This window comes from Poecilia formosa, unplaced genomic scaffold (genome assembly GCF_000485575.1).
Source record: "Poecilia formosa unplaced genomic scaffold, Poecilia_formosa-5.1.2 Scaffold67, whole genome shotgun sequence".
NCBI lineage: Eukaryota > Metazoa > Chordata > Actinopteri > Cyprinodontiformes > Poeciliidae > Poecilia > Poecilia formosa.
In genome coordinates, this window is record NW_006800006.1 from 393708 (window position 1) to 410182 (window position 16475).

The following is a 16475-nucleotide window of genomic DNA, read 5'->3' on the forward strand; positions in this document are numbered from 1 at the left end:
TGTTCATGTCTCATAAACATGAGGTACCAGCCTCAGCTTCTGCTGCGAGCTGTGTGAGAGGTCACCACAGATCACACACTCTGGTGGTCGACTAAAAATACACCAACTGCATGCAACGTTCATCACCTGCAAAGAGACGCCTAAATGTAAAACTTCCCTTTTAAGCACAAGGTCAATTCTTTTCCAGCTAACCCCTGGGTGGAAAAATGACGCTGTGAAGACCTACTTTTTTTTTTTTTAAACCGCATACCAGAGGGCTACAGAGGTAAGCAGCAAAGGTTCCAGCAAAGTGTGAACTGTTTGTGTTTTTGCACACTGCAGACACTGTAGGTGAACACAGTTGGAAAAAGGAAACCTTCACGTTCAGAGACTGGCTGTCTGCGGTTTAGAGCCTGGTGAAGCCAGCTCATATTTAGATATGATTGGCTTTAATGTGTACATAAAAACACATTCATACAATTATGTAAACTAATATAGAAAAATGGACGTCATATCTGTTGCTTTCCAAAACAACAGATCGGTTCCTTTAGAAATGCTTATCTGGGCTTCCTCTGTGATTCTCCAGTGTTAAGAACTGAGGAGAGAAAGAGAAAACCAGGAAATGACGCATATAGGCTTCTACATCTGCAAAACAAGATCAAAGAAAGATAACCAAAGAACCAATAAACCACAGCGAAAAACAGCATGTTGTCACCTTCCTAAAATAATGGTATGAGCAAATTTTTACCTCTGATATGCAATAACAAGAATAATACCATTGACGAGTAAAGTGTAATAATTAACAAGAGAAGTATTTACTGGCCCAAAGAAAAGCAGAAAATTTAACATCACATTTTTTCTGTCTTCTAAATACGCCTGCAGTCCACCAAACTGGAGCATCATGTTTCATGAGCATAACAATGGGACCTTATGACAATGAATCTTACCTAGTGGAAGCAAATAGTAAAGAGAATTGGCCCAAGCACTGAGCCTTGAGATACTCCATGGGAAACCCTTAGTTCACCTGACGATGCAGCATGCACATTTTGTCTACCAGGTCACTGAATGAGTGCAGCAGCGTTCACACTTCATGCATCACATCGATACTATGTGTCACTGCAGAATGAAATGTGACTGTGACTCAATCTCACACCACACAAAGAGGTTTGAATTACTTTGCAGCTCTGAGTGGTCACTATCGGTTCTCGGTTGTGATTAGAAATAACTCTGAAACTGTGACTGAGCTACAGCGTCTTCTAAGCCATTGATACCACCAGCAAGTTACTTGTGAAAGGACTGACTGCTGGCTACAGCGCTGGCAATCTTTATTGCAGATTTGGTAAAAAATAAATAAATAAATACATAAAAAAACAAATCTTATTTTACAGCAGGAGCACAATTTCAAACTGAAAAAAATATAAAGAATCCAACTTTTAATTTGAACCCCCCTACCCCCAAAGTCCTGGAAAAAAAAAAAACTAAAATCAAAATTATTGTTACCACTGAGAAACACTTTAGAATAAATTCAACTTTAGTTCATTCAAAAATACGTTATTTATTCAAAAGATTAATTTAAACGCAACACATCCATCCCAATCGCTATGGTTGGTGATGCTGCGGGCATGAAGGATTTCTGACTGTTTTTTTTGTCCTCCCATCATAAGAGTAAACAATGACTTTTGCTAAACTAGACACGTTAGCTGGAACTGATGAGACCAAGATTGAGCTTTTGAGAAACAAAAGAGGAAGATGTCTGATGTTAACTTCGGTGGCGGATCTGAATACTATTTGCATGGTATCACTAACCCTTTCACATTTTGTATTAAGGAAAAAAATGGGCCGTCCCTGGTTCTTCCATTTGGATAAAGATTTAAAACATGGAAAGATCATCAACACAAAGTTTTCACTACTTGAATCCTGAAGATTTTAAACTAAAGAATAGATTTTTTTTCACTGCAGAATTTTTTTTCACTGCAGTGCAATAGATAGTTTGGAATTGATGCTTTTTACACATCTTCCTCAGTACAGTACGATTCAGCCGGCTTTTGACAAGCAATTCATTTTGATTCTCTCACTCCTCCGAGAGAATAATAATAATAAACCTGACTGAATCGAAAATAAAACGTCAGTTATGCACTTCTCTTTGGACAGATTTGAATTGTGGTATGAATAATTTTACTGACTACCTGTTCCCCTGAACTCACAGCCAACAAAGAAGCCCTGTTTCAAAGCATGTGACGCATCTGCAGTCGTTGTCCAGGAAGAAACGCAAATAAATTCTCAGAACTCGTAAAAGGAAGCCCTTTTAACAACCTCAACCAAATGAGTAAACAGAGAGGCGACATTGACAAGTTTTAAGCTTCACCATTGATGTAATAATGAGAAGGCAAATCAACAAGATTTACACTGTTCCTGTGTTACCAAAATAGAAATGGTTGGATGTCAAAGACTTTCCAGTAGCAACAGGTTGAACGGCCCGTTTTTGCTCAACATCTGAATTATTGCTGTCAGAAAATCACATCTTTGTTGCACCAACAGTTTATCTCTTAACCAGTGCCTTTATGAATTTTCCTCTCTACTATGCAATGAAAATGTGTTTCTTGCATCATACCTTTAAATACTAATCGTGTATTTTTGCAAAATTGTTGTTATTTGTGGAAAGCTCCAAAACACAAAATTGAAGAACTGCCGAAATAAAAACCTCATTCGCACCATGCTTAGGTTTAAAATTAGGACGACACAGACACATCTTTGCAGAACTTTAATTTCACATTCTGTGGTCGGCCCACAACATCTGCACTTTAAAAACAACCACGACAAAGAATCATAGACAAGTTGGAGGTCTCACTCTAGCCATAATAAAACAACCCGTTCTTTCTGGCTTCGTCTGCAGCAGTAAACCACTGTGTGGGTAGAGATCCTAGGGAAAGGACTGAGGTAATACTTCTAGAAATGAACCCATCGGTCATCACTGTCGGTGTTATAGTGGACTCTCACTTCCTCTTTGCACTACAAAAATGCTGCTTTGCAAGGATAGGTGTCAACAAACTGGGGTTTACAGAGGAGATACATTCTCACTACAGTACAGTACAGCTTCCCAAACAGTCCTGAGGTGCTCTGCTGGACCTTTGGGTGCGTTGCCACCCGCCATAGATCATAAATGTCCTTCACATGGCCGTGAGAGGTCATCATCTGGCTGTAGATACATGGGTGGTACGGTGCCTTGCCCTCTCCCGCGAAATAAACATGCTGCTGTGGCGACACGTTGACGGCGTTGGCGCAGATGCCCATGAACACATCGTCGATGTAGAGGGAGGCGTTCAGGGTCAGCGTGGCGTGGTAGATTTTATGGGCCACATCGCCGGAGACGACGTAGCCGGCCCCAGCCGTGTAGTCGGGGTAAGCTGACCACTGGTACATCTCATAGGGAACGTAGTACTTGCTGTCTTTGCTGCGGATGGGCGGCGCTCCGATGTGCACTCTCCCTGTCCAGAAGTCGGTGACCCCCTTGCTGCTCAGCTCCTGCAGGTACCTCACCAAGTTGGGCATGTGGACAAAGACGTCGTCGTCTGTGGTCATGAAGAAGCGGGCGTGGGCGCAGCGGCTGTGCATCCAGTGGAACTGCATGATGAGTTTGAGGGTCAGGTTGTGGAAGGAGTCCTTGAAGTTCTTCTGGATCAAGTCGCCGTAGAGAGTGTCCTCGCGGACAAGCTTCCTCCGGAAGCTGCTGTCGCTCTTTTTGCTCCAAAAAGGCTCGGTCGATTTCCTCTCAACAGTTCCCAAGGCGAACAGAACCTTGACCGTCATGCCCAGGGTATTTTGGATGTACCTCTCGTTGCCCCAGGTGAATCTGATGGCGTTTCGACGCTCGAAATTCTCCGGGAAGGATTTTACGAAGACAAGGAGGAGGACGTCCTCGTCTGCGCACTTTTCGGGGTGGTCCAAAAGGTAGGGGAAGTCACTGAAGCTTCTGGCCTGCTCGCGAGGAATGGTGAGGCTCCTATTAACGTAGCAGAAGCTGTTGAGGTAGCGGAAGGAGTAGGACTTGACATGGCTGACAACGACTAAGTCCAGCTGCTCCCAGCAGATCATTACCACTGATAGCAGCAGGCAGCTTGTCATCAGCTGCACCAACTGGCATTTTCGAATGCGCTTCAAGTTCATGAACATCCTGGAAGTTGGCCAGCAGTTGAAGGAGGGCCCCATCTGGTGGGAGAGGGTGTGTGTTTAGAGGCGGTGAGGTAAAGGAGTCTGAGATGGTTGCTACAGTTTCTTAGAGCAGCAGTTGACGGGTCTTCCATCCTAAGCTTCGCTCATTCAGCCGAAGGTAGGGGTAGTATTGGGAGTCAAAGGTTCTGCGTAGAAATGTCCTCCATCTTGGTACAATCATTCTCACACATACAGCTGTCAATAACCTTGTGTATCATCTTCCCTCCATGAAGCACGTAGTTCTGTAAAAAGAGAACACAGGTATTGTTGTGATTAACTCTCATTTCCAATGCCCTTTTGTTAAAAATGAGGAAGTGGAATCAGCATTGAAAACACAGAATGGAAATCAGAGCCTGAAGGAAGCCAAATGTGGGTCTCTTAGGCCAGGACTGGCTCTAAAAGATTTAGTGTTGCAAATAAACAGTTATTCTTGTGTTGTAGTTTAGCACCAAGTTCTCTTATGATAAATCCCCTATTGAAAGTATTTATAACTCCCCAGATTTCTTATGTTACAACCAGAAACAATCTATTTTATGTAGCCCAATTCAGACTAATGGTGAATGGCTTTAGATAAGCGGTCATTACATCTAGAACTCTTGTACTGGCCTAACACAGATTAGTATATCCTGTAGTAGGGCTGGGCAATAGCTCAATAACTATAGCTATGGCAACAGCAGGTGATCAGTTGCTGCGACAGTAAGCTGCCACAGCAACTTGCTGTCTATATTCTGAAAGACATATATTCTACCAGAATATATGTCTGATAGAATGGTCAATAATTTCACTGAACTCCAATCCACAAGTGTATTTTAGAGGATGTAGGCAGACAAAAGACTGCCCTTACCTTGGGCTCAACCTCTCAAAGGCCGCTAAGCAAGGTTACCTAGCAACAACTTAACATGCGCAGCAGCAGTTTCAAGTTTAGCCACTGTGCTTCACATTTTCTTAGAAATAAACAATGGTGAGGAGTGAAAACAGTGGATAAAACAGGAATGGTCACCAGTTTGGCAGTATTTCAGACAATATAAACAAAAACTTAATCAATATTTATCAATATCAACCGACATGAAACGCTTATATCACGACATATTTTTCAGCCATGTAGTCCGATCCTACCCTGTACAGTATGCTAATTCTATGGACACGTTTCATTCTACATCTGGAAATTTCACGCAAGCACACAACGCTGGAAGGGAAAAAATGTAATTCTTTTACTTGTCATCTATAGCGATGTTGCCAGAGTAATAATCGAACAGAAACCTGGAGATGTAGGTATTATTAATTTAGTCCACCAGAAAAAAAAAAAAAAGAAAAAAAAAACATAGAACAAGTCAAAACCACTTGTATTCTTCTTTTTTTCTGGATTTCTGTGTCGGCTACGCTACACACAGACCCGCTGCCGCAGCAACTTACTGACAACAGCTCCACTAATGTATCAGGATTCAACACCAAAAAACAAGGAAACATTTCCAACACAAGGAACAGAACGGTCAGTCCATTACAGTTTTACGTTTTCAGGCTTTATGCTTATTTTTGCGACCCTAGAAATGAATACTATTGTTAGCACAGCAGTGGTTGATTAGCTGATTTAAACATCTAATCTACTGCTCACCTATCAGAGTTCATATGTGGGTTGCCTTTTTTTAACTGAACTGAACCAAAACACGCCGCATTCTGCAGCACATCTATATGCTAAGGGTGCTAAAGTCAAGCTAGCATGACTGACCCACTTCTCCCTCAACAAGGTTCATGGATTTTGTTATCTAGAAGAAGAAGAAGAAGAAGAAGAAGAAGAAGCCCATTTTCATTTAGCACATGCTAGTAGCAGACGGTAAGGAGATTTTTCTCTTTAAACTCATACGCCCTCATAATCAGTTCAGTTAAATCTAAACTTGGCAACTTTTTCCTTTTCAACCATAATAAATGTGATATTCAATTGACCTGTTATGACTCAAATTTTGGGTGTCCGCCCCCATTTGCTGCTGCTACATCGTTGTGGAAAACCTAGAGCGGCAGAGATATCTGCGGCTTATAGTCGGTGTGGCTTATAAGCGTATATTTACTGTTTATTTTTATTTTTTTTGTTTTGTTTTCTTTAATTTGGGAGGTGCGGTTTATAGTCCGGAAAATAAGGTATTAATTATTTTATAAATCACACACACATTTACTTTAGAAGTTGTGAAAAATCCAAGAATTAGTGAAACTCTTTTTTGATTTTTTTTTTCATACATGACGGAAATCAAAGATATTGATGGTTTTAATAATGGTAAAAAAAAAAAATAAATAAAAATAAAAAAACATTTGAGAATTATGAGATTTTTGTTTAGCAGAACAGATGAGGGGAAAAAAGACAGAAATGAAACATTATTTGTACTTAGTTTTCTCTCTTCTCCCCCCCCCATATCCAGCTATGTAAAATAGCCAAAATGACAAGACAATATTGAAACCATAAATTTTATTCCACATCCTTGACACACTATGCTGTGTTTGGTCTTTCATATAAAATTCCAATAAAATACCTTTGAAGATTATGGTTGCAACGTGATACAATATGAACAAAACCAAAGGTTAGGAATGCTGTTTCCCAGCAGTGTGTGTTCACTTTCTTAGGATGTTATAGTCTCATATGAAATATAAATCAATGATTCATCGCATGATCATTCATCACTTTAAGAGACAAAAACACTACTCATCTAAGCGAGGTTACTCCAATGAAAGCAGTGGTGTAAAGTGAATCTGCAAACAAGCAGGGTTTCCAAGTCTGACTTTATATATATAACAATCTTGTGCCCCATGAATCATCTTCTACATTCATAGACGTGTGACAATTCACAACATTTTTGGTTGTTCTTTTTTTAAATTCTGACCAGAACCAGATTCCAGTGGGACAACAAAGGACTTGACTTTTCAAACACAATGTGACTTGAGTTTTTTGTGGCCATATGTCCTTTTAAATCAGGACATTTCTGTTTTACAATACATAGTGACACTTGATGATCACATGTTCAGATTCTAGAGATTTCCAAACAAATGAACCAAGGTAAGTGAAATAACACGGCATTTTATTAAAATCTTTGTGGTTTTCTGCCATGCACTGACGTCTATTTCAAAATAATTTTCCTCTGTAACCTTTATAAAATCCCGCCAACTGTTGTGAAAACAGACGAAATTTTAACGACCTGCCCACAGCTGTTTCCCCCCCCAATTCAAACTTGTTCAAAAAGCAGCTCCAACTTTATCTGGTAACACTGAACTCTGTGGCAGAAAACACCTGCATGAGTTTTTACCCACGGAAACTGAGCGGCGACGTAGGCTAAAAAGTCTAAACGTAGTCGGGGAGGGGAAACAGGGGGTTGAAGAGATGTAGCGCTGAAAGATGAAAGATAAAAGCTAACGCAGCAGATGTGGCGATGTGAGCCTGGTTATAATGGGGGGGCTTACGGCGCGAGCCAGGCAAAAAGCGCTGAGGGTCACGGAAAACGTTCGGACACAATGGGAGCGCATGAAAGCAGCACAATGCCGGATGAGGAGAGCCTGCTTCCGCCTGGGCCTGAGCCGAATCCGGGATGGAGGGGCGAGAGGGGGTAGGATTGGATCACACCCAGGGCATAGGACTCCCACTGCGACCTGACAGCTTTTTAAACATCACTGCCTGCTCTGAACCTAATGAGGTCACTGACTCTGAACGGCTCCATGTGCTGCGAGCGTGATGAAGAAATTCTTGTCACACATTCACAACCCTCACTACACACTATTTTCATCCGTAGGCTGAACAAAGACTCACTGTCATTAACCCTTGTGTTTAGAAATGGGATCCAACCAATCCCACACATGTAAAACTTGTATCATTTGCCTCAGGCCTCTGCGTTTGCCTCAGGCCTCTGCGTTTGCCTCAGGCCTCGCACGCACAAGGGTTAGCTGTGCTTGCAAAAATCTGAGCGTTGTTCATACAGTGTCATATGGATATTTTAATACATCTGCTCATATGCCTGTGGGCCTTTTATGAGAGCAGAGAAATACAGGAAACAACTCGGGCTGCAAATAACGATTATTACAGTAATTGATTTTTCTGACTATCGTATGAAAAATAGGCGAATTTCACAGATTTTTCATGTAACCATTTAAAGTTATGCATACAATATTAGAAAAACATCATACATAACTTATTTTTTTAAATAAGTAAAAAGTTTAAAATGAATATAGATTATTTTATAGATTATTCTGACACCTAATCAGAGAAAAATTGGCACAGTCTGCAGTTTTCCTTTAAGCAATTAACGTTACTTGATACAAGATTAAAAGTACATAAAATATAGTAAGAAATAAATAACAATTCTTATTAAAATAAAAATGTTATTGCCTGCAGGACTGCAACTAATGATTATTTTAGTAATGCTAAAATAATAGCATTTTTCTGGTGATTAATCGATTAATCATATAGAAAAACTGACATCTAGCAAATTTTTCATTTAACAAAATCTGTTATTTATGTTATTTTACACATAAAAAATGCTAATAATTCAATTCATTCTTTAAATGACTGAAAAACTATTTTATTGCCTAAAATGCAACAACATGTCACTGACCGCTGTCTGCTCAGTGTATGCTTGAACATTTGAAGCAAAGAAAGGAAATGCAGCTAAAAAGTTAAAAACAACAAGTGAAAAGCCCAGCCCTTTCTGCTTAACGGAACAATAACACAGTGTACAGATCATCTGTTCCTTTTTTATTAATCTGTTAATAACTGGATTGGAAAAAGTGGTTAGTAGCATTTTTATTTTTTTACAGAAGTTGAGGAGTTCTGGGTAGAACATTTTTACCGATCTTTTTTTTTTTTTTTTCATCTTAAATGCAAAATGTATATAATTTTCTAGAGTTGTGGCTCAACTGCTGATAAATATGTTGTTCTTTCAGCCACTTTTCTTTTGAGTCCATATACTCCAGCTAATAATTAATCGATTGCTCCTAAGCAGCAGGTAAGTTAGCTGATTAATTCAGTTATCAATTCAGCCAAATAACTGCTGTAGCCATTTTCTGCTGTAGCAAAAAACATCTTAAAAGAAAAACTACAGCAGTGACGCATAAATACAACTGGAGCTCAGTGAGAGCAGGTGAAGTAAACTGGGCCTTTAAGAAGCAGGACATATTTAGGAGTAATTAGTCAGGCTCAGGATGGTGAGCAGACATTGATCGATCCAAACTGAAGTTTCCCGTTTTTAAAAATACTCCCTCCCCGATTACTTTCTCCGTGAGGACAGATGCAAGCAGGGCGGCACCCCGATTCACAGGTGACTCTAAAACCAGAGCTGCTCTCAAACATAGTTTGAGAGTCACCGTTTGTATAAATAAGAGCTGAAGCCCAGAGGAGAGACGCGGGTGGGAAACAACCCACAGTAAGGACCACAGCCAGAACTCACCGGGTCGACGGAGTAGGTCCACGTTCTCCCTGCTCCGCTTTGAAAGACTTTCTCTTCTGCTTCAAGTGTAAGCGTTAGTCCCGGGGTGAGGAGGTGGGGCAGGCTTCAGCTCTAAGTCCACCCAACATGGGAAGGATCACTCTGCTTCTCTGCCAGAGAGAGAGTGTGAAAGTTCAGTCAGATGCCTGGTCTGAGACTGATAGTGTTGATTGTAAAGTTGCTGGTAATAAAAAACGAAGAAGAAGAAGAAGAAAAAAAAAAAAAACAGGGCTAGGTTCCCTAACTGTGCTGTTTCCACTCCCTCCCTCCCTTCCTTCTTTCACAGCAGCCCGGGTGGCTATGAAGCAGACAGAGGAACGGAGGCTCCAGACCCAAAGAGAGTTTCAAACGGCCGTCGAACGAAGCCGATTGGAAAATCTGCAGCTGCATCCTGCGTATCCTCCTGTTTTTGTCCCAATTTAATAATGCAATACACCACACACACTCACACACTCACACACACACAGCTACAGGTTGTTCAGTTTCACACTTCCTTTTTTTTTTTCCATTTCACAACACCAACGGCTTCTTAACTCCTAAGCAGCCTCTTTTCATCTCTGAAAAGAAACCCACAGATATTCAGCCGCACAAAAGTATTCACACCCCTTAAATGTTTCCACGTTTTTGTACCATTTCAACCACAGCACGTCCCGTGAGATAGACCAACTCAACTCTTGTGAAGTGGAAGGGAAAGGATAGTTTTCATAAAAAAACAACAACAAATAAATATATATATTTTTTAATCTTAAAAGTGTGGCTTGCATTTATATACAGCTCCCTTCGCTTTGCTACCCCTAAATAAAATCGAGTGCGAGCGACTGCCTTCATTTTAGTGGTGCACTAATTGCAGTTTTCTGGCCGACTGTCGATTTTAATTATTAGTTCTGCAATATGGGTTTTGAAAAAAAGAGTAAGAGGAAAGAGACAGCTGAAAGAAAGCAGATATTATTGGCTGACAAATATTATGTGTAGCAGAAAGTCAACACTGCACATCGCTTTAAAAACATAATCTCCTTCGCTAAAATAATGGCTACGTCATGTGGGACACTTTTCGTCAGCAGAGACAAAGAAGTAGGTCAGAGCTGATAAGATGAAGCTAAATGCAGAACAACCCGGGGAAGAAAAAAAATCCTTAGTTGTAATTGCAGCCAAAGGTGGCTGGCCCGGGCTCAGTTTCCAACGGCCCTACACACACAGCCAGAGCTACAATGGAGCATATGTTTAAAGTGGCCCAGTCAAAGTCCAGAGATAAGTAAAAGGTCTGTGAAACAACTTGCTGTTTTAGAGAAGTTCTCTGCCCAGACTGAGCTTGGTGGCGATTTCTCTAGATTTGCAAAGCTGCTGGAAATTACAACTAAATTGTGCCACAATGGTGTTGACTCCTGGGGGCCGAATCCACGACAAACTTCAGGGTTTTATTTGGAAAATTTTGCATCATGTAGCTCATAATATGCCTAAATTATATGGATGTTTTGTGGTGGTAAAGTGACAAACCGGTGCGAATACTTTTTCAGGACACAATACAGCCAGAGCTACAATGGAGTATATGTTTAAAGTGGGCCAGCCAAAGTCCAGAGATAAGTATAAGGTCTGTGAAACAGCTTGCTGTTTTAGAGAAGTTCTCCGCCCAGTCTGAGCTTGTATAGTGTAAGGTAAGATAAGGTAATTTTATTTATATAGCACATTTTCAGCAACAAGGCAATTCAAAGTGCTTGTACACCATCTGTAGTGGTGTGTGTGTGTGTGTGTGTTTAAATAAAATTGGTTTCGCCAGTCTTCCTCCAACAGCCCTAGTTAAACCAGTTCCTCTTTTGTTTACGATGCTAACGTTATCGTTAGCCTAGAACTTAGCGAAACAGAGATACTTACATTACCTCGTCTGGAGCTGAGCCAAGGCGTGTAATGGGTCTGCCTTTAAAAAAGGAAAAAAAAGAAAGAAAGAAACAAAATTATTCTCTTCACGAGTCAACAACGGACACACAGCTAGAAAAGTTTTTTTTTTTTTTTTTTTTAACGTGCTAAATTAATTTACGGTTACCTGTTTGCCGTGGTTGTCTTTAATAACTTGTGTTTTTACTGTGTTTGGAAAACACAGTAAAAACACAAGTTTTTGAAGTGAGTGATTTTTGTAAATAAATAATTTAAAAACATTGGAATTGACCTTTTGCACGTGATGTTACTCTCTTCGAAACGCGACCCGCTCCGTCAAAACAGCCTGTGAGCTCCTGTAAGTTATGTCAAGAAACGCACATCTGGTAGCCTAATATCGCTTTTATTTAGTTGATTTCCCTGTAAACATGGCCACAGAGTGCTGCGCGGTCGGCTGCACAAACAGACAGGGGTGGAAACCTAACTTGTATAACTTTTGGGATGGACAGCAGCCGTCAATCATGACTGGCAGCCCTCGGTGTAACCGCGGATTTGCAGCGAATATTTTTACAAGGTAAGAAGATTAACATCCATATACTTTATAAGTGTCATTAGAAAGATATCAAATATTACATTATGGCGAACCAGGTGTGTTACGTTCACAGACTAACTGGAACACGTAAAAGCCATGAATAAACTGACGAAAACAACTTCAGTCGCTCAGTTGAATACTCTCGTCCATCATGGCGCCTCGAATGATTAAGTGACGTAATTGCAAAGTGTCAACAAAGAAAGCAGTCAAAAATAAACATGTCATAGCAAACTTAAAGCAGCATTGTTTTAGCTATTATTTTTGGTAAGTCGTGGTAGTTTTCGTATTACAAAGTGCATCGGTATTTATTAACTTTGTGAATAAAGTACACAAAGTGATCACAAGATTAATGATGTCAGAAATATCAGAGTTCAAATTGTCCATGAAATATACAACATTCTTGTTTATTTAATTAAAAATCTGTATTTTAGAGATTTTAATGGAATCTCTAAAATTTCCAACAGTCACTTACTTAACAGCGAGTGTTGGGTCTCACTATTAATAGTTGGGTCTCTTAATAGTGAGACCCAACTATTAATATTAGACCAGACAACATTAATGTCGGAATAATATTGGAATAGATAAACTGTTTCTATTTCAGATGACCAAAGTAGACGTGAATCAGAAACATGTTTTTCCCTCTGATTTTGAATGTTTTGCAGCTGGGGAGATTTTTCTTCTTACGTTTTTTTGGTTTTTTACTTTCATGCAATTTTGTACAATGCATAACCATGCCAACAAGATACTGTGTTTACAATTGGACACACCTGATCAGCATTTCAAAAACTCAACCTGAACTATAATCCCAAACCCTAAAGCCACCACTGCTGATAGCTATGCTGATAATACTTTTTATTATTCAAGTTTGATATCAGATTTCTCTTCCTTGTGTCACCATTTTTATAATGCATATCCTTTGGTCTGATGAAACTAAAAGTGACCTGTTTGGCCCGAATAACCACGGTTGCATACGGAACTTCCTCTTCTTTCAGCAACAATGTGTGTATGTGTGTGTTTGTGTGTAATAAGCAGGACTGTTTTTCTAAAAGGTGTATGTGAACGTATGGCCAAGAGTTAGGAAAGAGTTAAATACAAAGTCATTTTGTGTAAACCACCTTCTGTACTCAGACAACCCACATCCACATGCTTTTGAATTTCTAGGTGATGTTGAGGTCCACCAACCCACAAAAACAATAAAAAAATAGTACTTTGACATTTCATAAAAGATCATGTAGATTACTTTTAGGAACCTATCAAATACTACCCTGTTTGGTAAAATTCAGACAAAAAACAAAAGTCAAAAAAACAAAAAAAAAACAACTAGCTGCTGGAGTCTACTAGCTTGTGTATAATGGTGATGCAGATCAACTTCGACCCAATGTTTCAAATGTTTGCCTGACTGAACAGAAATTCATTCTTGTTTGTTCCCATACATCAAGCTAGCATTATAATCTGAAGGACCGTCAGGTGCACATTTAGCATGGTTACAGCAGAAACAGAACTCTGGGCTGTAGGAACCATAGCGGAAACCTCAACATGGCCAAACCGTTGCAGGAATCCGGGCTGCAGCAGATGAGATGGCAGAAACAAAGCGCCTGGCATTTTTGAGAAATGTGTGATCTTTTTTTCACAATAGCAGTGACTGACTGTTACATGCAGTGGTGACAGAATGCATGTTTCCCCCCATTTCAGATCGCTGCTGAACTCCTGCAGCTTAAGCAGGCACGGCTCCTTCCGCTCTACCTCTTGGTGAGCAGAGCATAAAACCGCATGTGGAACTGATCTCTAGCAGTTGTGTCTGTTCTGGTGTGGAGCAAAGTCACAAAACACACAGATATTATCAAAATAGATTTTATTCTAGACCTTAAGATCTGAGTGATATACCAACAGTCTGATCAGGAGGCTGCAGGCTGCAACCGTGACAAAGTACAACATAGGTCTGTGGAAAGACACCCAAAAAAAATTTTTTTCAGAAAATTGGTATTTACATGTTCTGTGTTATATTACACCAACAATTACATCTGTGTTTTTTTTTTTTGTTTTGTTTTGTTTTTCTTTTTATCGTTTTGAGTACGTGGCTACAAACGAATCAAAATTACAAAAGTACAAAACCTTCGAGGGCTTTCCGACATAGCAAACATAGGATCGGTGTTAGTACTGTTCCTGCCCACCCAAAACCAAACGGGGATAAAATACCATTTCATTGTCAGAGGGATCCAGTTCAGAGACTGCTGGCTTTATCAAAGCAAATAAAGGTACAAGCACTTTTTGTGGCGGATATGTAACAGGTCGGCTGACGGGTCCTTTTTGATTGATGTGAGTTGAAGATGACCGATAAACCTGCTTCTAAAGATAAGTTTGTGATGGATTGAATCTTCTCTCATTTTAGGCTAAAGTGCAAAACGACTTCAAACGCCTACTGCTTTGGTCGCAGCTATGACGGTGCAATGGTATCTTATAAGATTCAACGAAGCAGCCTGCGTCTGTCTGCACGTTCACTTCATCAACAGCCAACTTGTCTTCAAAAGCAAAACCTAAACACCGCAAGCAAATCGCCATCTGTCTGTCACCTGTGTGTTTGTAATAATGCGGGGAAACAATTGTCGACTGCAGTGTGGTACGTAGGTCGGGATGACCGGGTACGGCCATTTTAGCAGAAGAGAAGACGCCCTTTTAGAAGAAAGTGAGGGAAAGAACGAATGTTACAACACCATCTGGGTTTCCCCAAGAGAGAAATGAAGCACAGCTACAACTACCAGACGGTTGTGTCAGCAAAATTCATGTGTCTAACGGGTTTATCACTTTATCTCACATCCGAAGCAGATGCATGGCTCAGATTAACTCTTAGATGTTTTCAATAGTCAGTTTGCGAGCCCGACTTCCTTAAATTTGCGTTGGCCAGTGAGACTGATTTCATCTACCCTTAACTTAGCAGCTTTGTCGCTATATTTACCAATTTTTTTGGACCAAAAAAAATAAATTGATCAGTATCGGCCAAAATCGGAATCAGCAGGTCAAACTTTTTAAATATTGGTGATCGGCCAGAAAACAACAATCGGTTCCCCCCTTAAACAGCTAAGATGGTTACCAAATACTGTAACTTGCAAAAGCAGTCATAACTCTTGAAGCTGTTTAACATTCTGTCATGGTAAAACCATGTATGTGATTGGGTTTTATGTGATGGGCCAACATAAAGTGCAGCTTAATTGTGCAGTGGAAGAAAAATGGGGGGAAAATTTTGCTGTGTGTATTTGGATTCAGCCTCATTTACTCTGATAAAAACTGCCTTTAAAATAACCAGTATTGGCAGGATAACAACCAACTGACTGACCTATGTGGAACAGATCAGGCTCACTTTCCTGTCCCCATAGTTAAAAGTGGTAGTGGCAGCATCATGGGATGGCGATGCATTTATTATTTTTTTCTGTAGAAACAGAGAAGGTGGTCAGAGGACGAATGGAGCTACAAACCTTGGTGAAAAAGACGTGATATTGGGGTCGAGGTTCAACTACCAGAGTGGCCCAGTCAAATCCCAGACCTAAATCCATTTTGGAATCTGAGAAAAGACTTAATCATTGGTATTATTTATTCAACTTGGCGAAGCTAACACTAGTTTGCAATGATAACTAGTCCAGTTTTCCATATTTTTCACTATTTGCTTATTTGTGTAGGACTATCACACAAAGTCCCAATAAAATAGAAAGTTTGTGGTTCCGACTTAAAAATTGAAGAGATGTGAATACTTTTGCAAGGTTCTGCTCACTTTTAAAACCGGCGACAACTTAAAAACATCCCTTGGATTAAAAGAAGGAGTTGGCATATGTCACCAACAGGAAATGAGTAGATCTGTGGATGAAAGGAGATAAGCTTCTCACGTCACAAGATAAACCCAGTGAGGTCCAAATTTAGCTCTGTGTGGGCCGCCAGATTCTGATAGGTTTGATACGCACGCAGCGACAGAGATCAAAAAATGTGTACACTTCTGATATAGCGAATACGGACATGAGAAGACGGAAGGATGCCGGAGTTTTGTTTGACCCACTGGGGGTCCAAGTGACGTTGGGGAGGCTCTTCCTACGTCTGTACGGCACAGGCGTGATGAACTGTGGGACGTCCACGAAGAAGCGGACCCTGATGGGACAGACAGCAGTGTGGCGGACAGGCAGGGACAGTCTTTTTGGCTATGTACACATTCGTAGTCGGTCCACAGCTACACCACACACAAATGTCATTTCCTCAGCTCTAGCACACAAACCTGTGAAACAGAAACCACAAAAGGATGAGAGTAGAGTTCCTCTACCCTTTGACATAATATTCAGCGTCTGCAGGGTGGCAACTTTAGGGAGTGGCTCCATCTAGTTGAACTGAAA

General features: G+C 40.4%; 1 protein-coding gene across 1 annotated transcript; it reads right to left on the reverse strand.

Moving 5' to 3' along the window:
• Window positions 1-2725: 2725 nt before the first annotated feature.
• On the reverse strand, window positions 2726-4265 carry b3gnt5b (UDP-GlcNAc:betaGal beta-1,3-N-acetylglucosaminyltransferase 5b). Its single transcript, XM_016672905.1, has one exon. The coding sequence runs from the start codon at window positions 4183-4185 to the stop codon at window positions 2989-2991; it is 1197 nt and encodes a 398-aa protein (XP_016528391.1). The 5' UTR covers window positions 4186-4265; the 3' UTR covers window positions 2726-2988.
• Window positions 4266-16475: the final 12210 nt, after the last annotated feature.